This window comes from Sinocyclocheilus rhinocerous, unplaced genomic scaffold, assembly GCF_001515625.1.
Source record: "Sinocyclocheilus rhinocerous isolate Xijiao unplaced genomic scaffold, SAMN03320098_v1.1 scaffold2290, whole genome shotgun sequence".
Classification (NCBI taxonomy): domain Eukaryota; kingdom Metazoa; phylum Chordata; class Actinopteri; order Cypriniformes; family Cyprinidae; genus Sinocyclocheilus; species Sinocyclocheilus rhinocerous.
The window spans coordinates 109,848-121,596 of NW_015659950.1; the positions used below are offsets into that span (position 1 = coordinate 109,848).

An 11,749-nucleotide genomic window follows, 5' to 3' on the forward strand; every position below is an offset into this window, starting at 1 on the left:
AGCAAAAGTGGATTCGGACACGCCCTGAGTGCACCTGCGCCGTGTGCTTTAGACCATGCGCTTAGATCATTAAAATAGGGCCCTTAATTTCCATGATCTAAATATTCTTACAAATTAAAAGTTTGTTGCCATTTGGAAGTGTGTAGGCCTTCTTGCATTATTATGCTGTTACATTATGATTATATATTCAGTGGCATAAAATGGTCTTTAAAATGACAATAATATCGCTTATCGCAATTATTTCTGGGGCAATATATCGCACAACAAAAAGTCGTTATCGTGACAGGCCTAGTCGCGCATGCGGACCTGCGGACCACTTATGTGCACCCCTGAATATATGTTTGTTCTCTTTCTATTTTTATATCAATATGGATTATCCTATTGATAAACGATTTCGGCCACAAGTAATCTAAAAGTAGTCTGATTACATTACCTAAAATGTGTAATGTAATGGATCTACTTCAGTTTGTCTCATGTAATTTGGAATCAGTAATGGACTACAATTTGTAAGTAATCTTCCCAGCACTAGAAACAACATTTTGAAAACTGCAGAATTTGATGCAAATGAGAGAGAAATGAGTAACTGAATTTCATAATAAATGTCATTACTATGACAAGAAACAATCAATAGTAATCTGAAGAAGAAATCAAAGAATTCAGTTCTGTAATATACTTCAGGCTGTTGTCACTGAACTAAGACGCAAAAATAACCTTCACTATCCTGTTATTGATCCTGAACAAAAAAACACTGAGTTTGACACTGGAAAGCTTGTTTTGTGCAGCCCGTAGGAAAGACAAATCTAAAATGAGATCTCAATTGTTTCTTTTAGAAAGCAATGGCATCAAAAGGAGACATTTGTCTCCTGAATCTCAAGATGTTCTATTGCTAAAAAGACCCCAGTAATCTCATATGGGTTTCAGAACAGCTCTCAATTGTGCTTGGATTTGCTAAAATACCAAAGTCTGCAATCAAAAGTCATCTCAATTTAAACATTTTTAACAATTTTTCATCAAATTATCCCAAAAAACAAATTATCTGACTGATCCACATTCATTTTACAGCTCAATGTAAGTCGCTAGAACTGAGCTGAAGGTTCGTACCCTCGAAATTATGGTCCTTTCATTCAGAACTGTGTAAAATAATTTGACAGTAATAATCTATTATAAAGACCTAAACGATAATTCTGAACCTGTTATATGCGATTATCTTGTCTTCCTGCGGCGGAATCCACTCCGCGCACACAGCCACACACTTCACGTGATTGCACACGCTCTCTTCCCGCGCGTTTCTTTCCTAAGGGCGCGCAAAACGTTATTCCGAGTAAGCGCCATTCATTTCTGCTACTTCTGCCTTTCTACCAATGGAATGGAAATGGTTGTATCGAATGTTATCGAAGCCAGACAGTTGAAGGCTCGTCTCATGACCAGTGTTGCCAACTGCTGTCAATTGAAAGTAGCTAAAACTGGTAGCTAAATATCACTAGATGACATCACAATGGCAAATTCACTGATCTATATAAAGATGAACGTAGATCAGTGGGCAAGATGAGAATTTAGATAAGGTTTGTCCAAGAAGTTGCTATATTTGTCCCTAAACTTTTGAAAAAAGTCTCAAAAGGGGCGGGGCAGTCGCTAAATCTAGCTACAAAGTAGCTAAATTGGCAACACTGCTCATGACTAAACTGGCCAATCAGACTGGATATTCAAATAACGCAACGTAGTTCACGAGGGAGATTCAAACCCAATCAGCTTTTGGTTAAGCATTGGTGCATTAACTAACCTGCATTTAAACACAACAGGTGAGGAGATTTTAATTTAGTCAAAAACATATTAATGAAGCATCTCGCAAGATTTGTTCAGTTTATGTACTGTATTTACAGGTGATATTTATTTACTGTAATGAGCTAGGTGGTATCATTTGTGAACATGAGCAGAATTTTCAGTAAATATATACAAATCAAATTTATATATATAAAAAAATCTGAAAAAGTCTTTCATTTAAATGGGTTCAACAGTATAAATTTATATATCTGCCTCCTGGGGAAAAAAAACGGGTTAACAGATATTAAGATTCACAGCTGTAATCACAATCGTCACATGGGAAATAGATAGACAGGTCAGCACATTGCATGTGGTAGCCTAGGTCATGTGGCTATTCATGCATACAGAAAATGTACATGCTGTGCACAATATACATACTGTATACTCCAGAAAAAATAAGAGTAGCATGCTGATATGCTATTTTTCTAACCTAAAAAATCTCCTAAGCTATGAAAGACTAACCTCAGAGCACTAAAATGTTTGTGAGTTCAACCGAGAGATAGACAGCTTTGTTTGCATTTTTATTGTGTGTGTTCTGAAAAGGTAAAACTTGCATTTTTTCTTCAAACGTGATGCAAATGAATCAATCAAAGCTATCTCTGTCTGTCTTTCCTTTTGTCTATACATCTTTAAAAGGATGCTTGTGTGCCTGAGATTGCCAGTGTTTATGTAAATGTGTATGTGTGAGTTTGAATTCTCCAGACTCCTGACTGGCATATGTAATCCAATTCCATCTTTACCAGCAGCCCGAATGACTGTTAGACAGGCAGAGACACACCATGGGTGCAAAACACTTTGAAGTTTTCATCCAGTATATCGTTCCACGCAGCAGCCCATTGGCGACAGTAAGGCCACGGTAGGAAATTTACTGCAACTTTTGGTGAATTACTTTTTCAGGTTAACATATCCCAGAATGTTTCCTGAGGTCTTTTGTAATGAGGCTTTATCCTCCATGCGTCCCCTACCGCTGTATTAAATTGTTTGGCTTAAATAAAGGCAGGGCTTTTGTGTGCATGCTCTTTTTATCACAGTGAGAGGTCATGGCAATTGCTGGTCATTTCTTCTGCCCGTACATCTCACGCTGCCTGTGCGTGACCCACAAACAATACAGGTTTGGATGAAAGCAAGGTAATGAAAGGAAGAGGAAAGAGTGGATGCTAGAGGGTCTGTGTATCCTTGGGCCTTTTTCCTGGGTCACTGTGACATGAACGTAGAGCACCGCATAAGCACCAGCGATTGGATGTAATTGCACATGTTGCTGCTGCTTGTTCAGTTTTTATTGAGGGTCACAATGAGACAGGCAGGCAGGAAGAAGAGGGGCGAATTGAATTACCAAGTCTCAGAATGGTCACGTTCTCTCATGCCTTTGGATATGCATCTGTATACATGGCCGCACGTGTGTGAATTTCAGTGTGCATGTGTGCCAACGTGTGAACACGTGCATGTGTGTGAATTTGAGTGTGTATGTGTGAATGCATGCACCTGAATGATAATGTATGCATCTGAACTTGTGTGTGAATGTATGTGTGTAAATGCTTCTGATTTGCAGTGCATGTGTACGAACTTATGCATGTGGCTGTATGTGCATGCATGTGATTTTGAGTGTGTATGAATGCATGCATGTGAATGTATATGTATGCATCTGAACATGTATGTGAATGTATATGTGAATAAATGCATGTGACTGTGCATGTGTGTGAATTAAAATTTGTGCATGTAAATGCATGTGAATTTGTCTAAATGCACGTACATGCAAATATGCTTGCAAGCATGTGAATGTGTGCATGTGAAATGGTGACTATATGGATGTTAATTTTAGTGTTTGCGTGTGAATGCATGCATGTGAGCATTCATATATGCATGAAAATACGAATGCATGAGTGTGTGTGACTGTGCATGCGAAAGAATGTGTATGAAAATGAATGCATGCTTTAATGAGCGCATGCATGTTAATGCTGTAAATGCATGTAAACGTGTGCATGTGTGTGCGCACGTTAAGGTAAGTGTATGTATTTCATGTGATTTGTATGCTTTGAGCCATTGTGAATGTGTGCAGTGGGTAAGAAAGATGGAGCAGCTTTTGATTTCAGCTTCGCTAAATTTTGTTACTATTTGTGGTACTGCAATTCCAGTGCAATATTGTATGACTCATTCTTTACACCCGGAAGTTTAATAAAGATTCAATTTTCTCACCTGTATGTGCCATTATCCGGCAAGACTGACTTCAACACTTTCTCACCATGTTCTGCTTTCTCTCCATTTCTTCTCATGTTCCACAGCAAACATCCTCACCGTGATCATCCTTTCTCAGCTGGTGCTGCGGCGACAGAAATCGTCCTATAACTACCTACTGGCCCTGGCCGTAGCCGACATCCTGGTCCTGCTGTTGATCGTGTTTGTGGACTTCCTGTTGGAGGACTTCATTCTCGGAGCGCCTCTTCCCCACTCGCTTAACAAAGCTGTGCAGGTGCTGGAGTTCTCCTCCATCCACACATCCATCTGGATCACGGTTCCCCTGACCGTGGACCGCTACATTGCTGTATGCCATCCGCTGCGATACCACACCGTCTCCTACCCGGCCCGAACTCGCAAAGTGATCTTGGCGGTGTACGCTGGCTGCCTGATCACCAGCGTCCCATATTACTGGTGGCCAGAGCTGTGGCACGGGCTGCCGGGAGCGAGCGCTGGTGGCCGCAGTAGCAGCGCAGGCCAGCATGTGTTGGTTTGGGTCCACTGTGCAACGGTTTACCTGCTCCCCTGCTCCGTTTTCTTCTCACTCAATGCCATCATTGTACGCAAGCTCCGTTGCCGCCGTAGCTGCTTCCGTCTGCGCGGCTACTCCACCGGAAAAACCACGGCCATCCTGCTGGCCATCACCTCAGTGTTTGCTGTGCTTTGGGCGCCACGCACCCTCATGATCCTTTACCACCTTTACACGGCCCAACCGGCGACGCCTGGACCGGCCAGGCTGCTGCATTTGGTCACAGATGTGGCAAACATGTTGGCACTTCTCAACACTGGCGTCAACTTCTTCCTGTACTGCTTCATCAGCAAGCGTTTCCGCAGGATGGCCGGCATGGTGCTAAAGGCCCTTTTCCGATGCAGGAAGCAGCCGCCGCCATTTTACGCCAGTCACAACTTCTCCATCACCAGCAGCCCTTGGATCTCACCAGCGAACTCACACTGCATCAAGATGCTGGTGTACCAGTACGACAAGAACGGCAAACCAGTCTGCATATCCTCCTGAACACCAAATCGAGTCATGCCATACCAATATAACGCTGGCTACTAAGTCAGGTGAGGCGAGCTTGGGAAAAGTCCTTCCCGACTGGTGACAAGCAGAAGGCGGCGATTGGTTTGTTGGAAAGTGCCTCAATGAAAGATCCAGTGTCAGGTTCAGAGACATCTTATGGCCAAAAAATGTGGTTCTTTCTCTGGCAAAAAAAACAAAAAACAAGTAGGAGTGGTCATTAAGCTATAACATGCCAACGCCTTTCAGGATATAAATGCAAAAAAAGACTCAATCTCCAAGTCAAGAGAATTCATGAAAGGCTTGCTCGCATTCCAGGCAATGACCAATATACATATTGATGTGATTTAAAGAGTTTGTCTCTAGTAGGGCTGGGCAATATAAAAATTCAACAACATTCGTTAATTTGTCAATACTTTTGCATTTGCTCTTGATAAATTTAAAAAGGTGGGCTTTTTTGCCCTCATGGAAAATAGTTTACTGCAAAATCAACACTAGTTTAAAAAACATATTTATCTTATTTATATTAATCTCTTATTTACAATGCGTTTACACATTGTTAGTTATGAAATTATTATGGAAGCCTGTTTCCGCCACAGAATTACAACTTTTTATCTCACAATTCTGACTTTTTTTCTTTCATAATTGTGAGATATGAACTCAGTTGTGAGTTAAAAAACACGATTTGTAAGATATAAACTCGCAATTCTAAGACATTTTTTTTCCCTCAGAATCTGACTTCATAAGAAAAGAAGTCAGAATTGTGAGATACAAATTCGCAATTGTGAGAAAAAGTTAGAAGAGCAAGAAAAAAGTTAGAATTGCGATATAAACTCAAACAATTGTGAGTTCAGTTCAATTCAGTTATTCAGTGGTAGAATCTGGCTTTCATAAATGATTAGTGAGTTTGTAGAATAAAGAAAGTGAGCGTGGTTGAACAAAAACTCATGCTTTCAGCACTATTGAATGGATTGTGACTTTCATGTCTCTGATTGGTCAGTGCTTATTGGCCACAAGGCTCAACATTGTTACATGCTGAAAATAGAAACCTTTGATGCTCTTCTCAAAGCACTCTCACATATGGGCACAGGAGCATTTCAAAGCCTGCATAACAGCAGCCATATTCGCCATATATAAACTAAACTCTTAATATTATCATGGTATACATGGTATTCCCTACATTTTTATCGTCAGCAAAGACAATGCGATAATGTCTCCAATATTCGATGTATCGCCCAGCCCTAGTCAGTTGAATGTGCACCAAAGCAACATTTTACATGAAGAAAAAGGATTCAAAGCCGGAGCCAACGAGATGTTACTGTATGTCAACCACCTTTCCCCTCTCACCTTCTCAGCAGAGAGACAGAGCACTCTCTCCCTTTGTGACATTAAAAAACCATGCTGGCATTTTCGTTTAATATGCTGTTGGTCTCCAAGGGCCGGTCGCAAACAGCACAAGCTCTTATTAAAGAATCAAGCCTTTAGACATGCTCAGTGCTGGAAACCCGCTTTGTTATTGCTGCCTGATGAAGAATAATTACAAAAACGCAAAGACTTCTGCTTCAGCAAAAAGCTTCTGGTGCAACTGACTGTTAAGTGTACAATTAAGGCAAAAAATACCTTTAGAGAAGAATTATTCTTTATCGGTTAAATCAATATTCTAAGCAACGTCGACACTCATTGCTCAATACATGAACAGATTTTCTATCACAGTGACAAACACTAAATAATTAAGACTTTTCAACTTCTGCCACACACGCACACACACTCTCATTTATCTTTGCTGGGCAGCCTCAAGAAAAAAGAAAGCGAAAAAGAGAATGCTTTTCAAATAAAATCAATTGCTGTCTCCAGAGTGAGCTATTGGAGGAAACCACATTCATTTATCTTCACTGTGGCGTGGAGTAACAGTCTGCCATCTGGAGTGCTTTAACTGTGGTGCATATATATTTAAACTATACAGCGGGGAACGTGTTCGTAGATAAGCTAGACAACTTAAAAATGTATGATCTCTGTCGTAGACAAGGCTGTATTCACCTGTCTCATTACAACAGGGCGAGCTATGAATGCTAAATGCTGTGTTGGTGGTGAAATGTAAAAGAGAAAAATTGTTTCTTTCAGAACTGAAATGGTCACTTTCCATTACAGCGTCCATTTTAAAAACTGTGGCTTTTAGCCCATGTTTGAAAGCCCTGAGGAGAAGTTTGAGTGTACTGTATGCTTGCATACTCTTTAAAGTTGATCATTTATATATTTAAAATGTTCAGTCTTTTAATTCTGGGGTAATGGACAAAAAAATATTAACTTATCTTGTTTGCAAGGTCACACGCTCTGTCCAGTAATGCTCTTGATAGGAATAAGTGAATCCATTATTTTTGAAGAATGAATAATTTAAGAGAACAAATTGTTCTGGCTCACTTCCATACATGGACTTAAACACTCAAATGAAACGTGTGACTATTTTTCTGTCTTTAAAAAGTCTATAACATGAATACATACTGCAGTGCTGGGTACACTGTAAAAAAAAAATCTGTGACATTTACGGTAAAATATCGGCAGCTGTGGTTGTCAGAACTTCACTGTAAAAAATATGGTAGCAACATTTTAGGTTTTACAGACTTGACTTAAATTCACAATAAAATACCGTATTTCATTAACTGATGTAATGTTAATAAACCAACATATTGAAGTACTAATATCTGTTTTGAACCATTGTAATGTACTGATAACCACCAAAAACTGGTGGTGATGAGAAAGTCACATGATGAACCAAAGCTCATCACAAACAGCTTTTCTACGAGCTGAGGAGGCATGAAGAAAAAGGATTCAAAGCCGGAGCCAACGAGATGTTACTGTATGTCAACCACCTTTCCCCTCTCACCTTCTCAGCAGAGAGACAGAGCACTCTCTCCCTTTGTGACATTAAAAAACCATGCTGGCATTTTCGTTTAATATGCTGTTGGTCTCCAAGGGCCGGTCGCAAACAGCACAAGCTCTTATTAAAGAATCAAGCCTTTAGACATGCTCAGTGCTGGAAACCCGCTTTGTTATTGCTGCCTGATGAAGAATAATTACAAAAACGCAAAGACTTCTGCTTCAGCAAAAAGCTTCTGGTGCAACTGACTGTTAAGTGTACAATTAAGGCAAAAAATACCTTTAGAGAAGAATTATTCTTTATCGGTTAAATCAATATTCTAAGCAACGTCGACACTCATTGCTCAATACATGAACAGATTTTCTATCACAGTGACAAACACTAAATAATTAAGACTTTTCAACTTCTGCCACACACGCACACACACTCTCATTTATCTTTGCTGGGCAGCCTCAAGAAAAAAGAAAGCGAAAAAGAGAATGCTTTTCAAATAAAATCAATTGCTGTCTCCAGAGTGAGCTATTGGAGGAAACCACATTCATTTATCTTCACTGTGGCGTGGAGTAACAGTCTGCCATCTGGAGTGCTTTAACTGTGGTGCATATATATTTAAACTATACAGCGGGGAACGTGTTCGTAGATAAGCTAGACAACTTAAAAATGTATGATCTCTGTCGTAGACAAGGCTGTATTCACCTGTCTCATTACAACAGGGCGAGCTATGAATGCTAAATGCTGTGTTGGTGGTGAAATGTAAAAGAGAAAAATTGTTTCTTTCAGAACTGAAATGGTCACTTTCCATTACAGCGTCCATTTTAAAAACTGTGGCTTTTAGCCCATGTTTGAAAGCCCTGAGGAGAAGTTTGAGTGTACTGTATGCTTGCATACTCTTTAAAGTTGATCATTTATATATTTAAAATGTTCAGTCTTTTAATTCTGGGGTAATGGACAAAAAAAATATTAACTTATCTTGTTTGCAAGGTCACACGTTTTGTCCAAAAATGCTCTTCCATACGAATAAGTGAATCCATTCTTTTGAATGAATAATTTAAGCGAACAATTGTTCGTTCTGGCTCACTTCTGTACACGGACTTAAACATGTAAGTGAAGCGTGTGCCTATTTTTCTGTCTTTAAAGAGTCTATAACACGCCTACATAGTGCTGGGTAGACTACTTACAAACTGAAGTCTGTTACTGATTACACACACATGATGAAAATTGTAGTCAGTATTGTCATTTAGATTACTCATTTTAGTTGAAGTAGTCTGACTACTTTTGGATTACTTTTGATTTAACTTGTTTATTTAATTGGGATTATTTTTATAAAGAAAATGAGAAATAAAATATGACCATTAATCAACATCAGAGAACATGCAAGCATAATGTTAAATTACTTCATATGTGATTTATTATTTATTTATTTTACATATTAATTATTTAGATTTAGATTTAAATCTCAGGGGGACTTCAAGTAAATATTTTAGGTCAAAACAGTTTGACTGACAAAAAAAAAGATTGGGAATCATGAACATCACATGAACAAACATTAATAAACATGAAAACAGCAAAAGTCACGTCATCAAAGTTGACTGAGAGGTGCTCAGGTACATTTGTAATCATGTAAGCCATAAAAAGTAACTGTAATCTGATATGAGCATTTTAAAACATAATAATCTAATTATACGTTCAACATTGTTGGAATCTGATTACGTAAACCAGATTGAATGTAATCAGATACTACCCAGCACTGTACATACCCTGATAGTGCATAATTGTATTAATTGAAACTATTGAATCAATACACTGAACAAGTCAGTGTTTTGAACCCGAGCGAGCGAGACTCAAAGTGGCACCGAACAAGAGTTGTTTATTGTACAAACTGAACAAACGAATCCGAGTGAACTAGGATGATCCCATTCGTTCAGCTCGTTCACTCAGATGAATCAATATTTTCACCATACTAGCAATAGCAAAGTAGCAAATGGTGGTTTTGCCAGCTTGTGATGTAAATTAAACGCAAAACAAATTAAACAGACAATCCGGCCGAATAGGAAACATGTCAACACATTTGCATTTGATTTCATGGGGTTTTTAAAAATGTAATTATATGAAGTGTGTGTAACAGTAATCAAAATGCTCTTAATATGCAATTATTTTGTGGAGCAGCCTGTAATTATGCATATTGATTGTTATTGCTATTGTAATTAATGATATTAATATGGACCCTGTAATGTGAAGTCTTACAAAATCTGAGTTATTTTACTCAGTCAGTAGAACGTTCAGGAAATAGGAGCCCTGTTACTGGTAACTTTAAGGTTAACCTGTATAACCCGTGAGATCTCGGTCATGTCAGTGAACTATAGGCAAAAAGTGTGTAATATTGTATGTTAGATATGTACAGAATACAAATTAAGCAAAACTATAGACTAGAATGTCAAGGTGCTGCTGAAGTGTCTGTACTGTATATAATCCAAACTGATATTTATTATTGTTTCTACCATATTTGCCTCTGTCCTTTTTCACTAAGATTGTCTACACAGATTATCCACACTACTATTAAAGGGAACATTTATGAATAAATTGCAAAAAATGGCGTAAACAGAATCCAGAGTGGCCACTAAAAAGTATCGTGACTCATGTCTGAATGTCATTGCATTAGACGGTTTGATATTTTGTATAATGCAAAAAGGTTTGTACATTTTTAAGTGTGACTTCTGTGTTCATGTACTTTTTGAGGCCACTACATGAAGGGCCAGTCAAAAACCAATAATAAATGTTTTCATGTCCAGGGTTCCTTTTCTCTGAACAATCACAAAGCTTATATATTTGGACATTACTGCCAATGTATTGATACGACAGATCATTTAAAGCCACGATCAGCCTTCATGCAAAAAATAACAAATAAGGGGGTAAGATTATATATATGGGCGTTTCTTCAACTAGGGGCACTTTTATCCTTGTGAAGTTTAATAAAAAGTTTCCTGATCCTTTAATCTTTTTTGATAGGGTCATGTCTGCTTATGTGGCCTAAGAGACACTAAAGTGTTTATTTTTTAGCACATATTTGAACAATAATGTACATATTTTATTTGATTAAGTCATTGAGGCTGTTAACCTTTGATATGTGTACAAGAATGAATGTATGAAGTGTTACGACCCATGGCTCAAGGGAAGCAACAAACAGAGGACACACGCGAACCAAACGGTTAGCTTCGAATATAATTTATTCAAAAGCTACAATCACAATGGAAAAGTAAAGAACACCATAAAGAAAACAACTATGTATTGGAAACATCAGTAATGCCAATGTGTAATGCGAAATGTATGGATGTGGTGGGATGTAGTGTACTGGGGTGTTGGAGTGCAAAAGCAAACACAAGCCAAACAAGTCACAAAACCAAATATCCAAAACCGGAGCCCTCCTCTAGATCAAGCGGAGGCCTCTTTTAAAAGGAGCGTCTGATAGAGAGCAGGTGTCTCAAACGACGGCCAATCAAGGTAGTCCATGGACTCCTACAGCCATTCCACAAAGTAACGACAGAGGTCGTCACACCCCTCCCCATAAGACAGGGACTCCCACAAAGATCCCTGTAATGAGATATCAAAACAAATTAGCCAAATAACATACCGAAATCAGGACCAAAGAACAACTCCTAAAAAAACAAAAATAAAAAAAGAAATATCCAAGTTAGGCCCAAAACCATTATGCATCCGGAGCACGGGATAGCGCATCGGCTACCACGTTTGCTGAACCTCGGACATGTCGAAAATCCATGCAGAACGACTGCAAAAACTGAGACCAC

At 38.7% G+C, this 11,749-nt stretch overlaps 1 protein-coding gene across 1 annotated transcript in view; it reads left to right on the forward strand.

The window, feature by feature from the left end:
* LOC107724675 (probable G-protein coupled receptor 139) overlaps nucleotides 1-5,068 on the forward strand; it is a 12,820-nt gene extending 7,752 nt beyond the window's left edge. The window contains exon 2 of the mRNA XM_016533681.1: nucleotides 4,101-5,068. Within this exon, the coding sequence (XP_016389167.1) occupies nucleotides 4,101-5,068 (968 nt within the window). The remainder of the gene's footprint in view (nucleotides 1-4,100) is intronic.
* The last annotated feature ends 6,681 nt before the right edge of the window (nucleotides 5,069-11,749 follow it).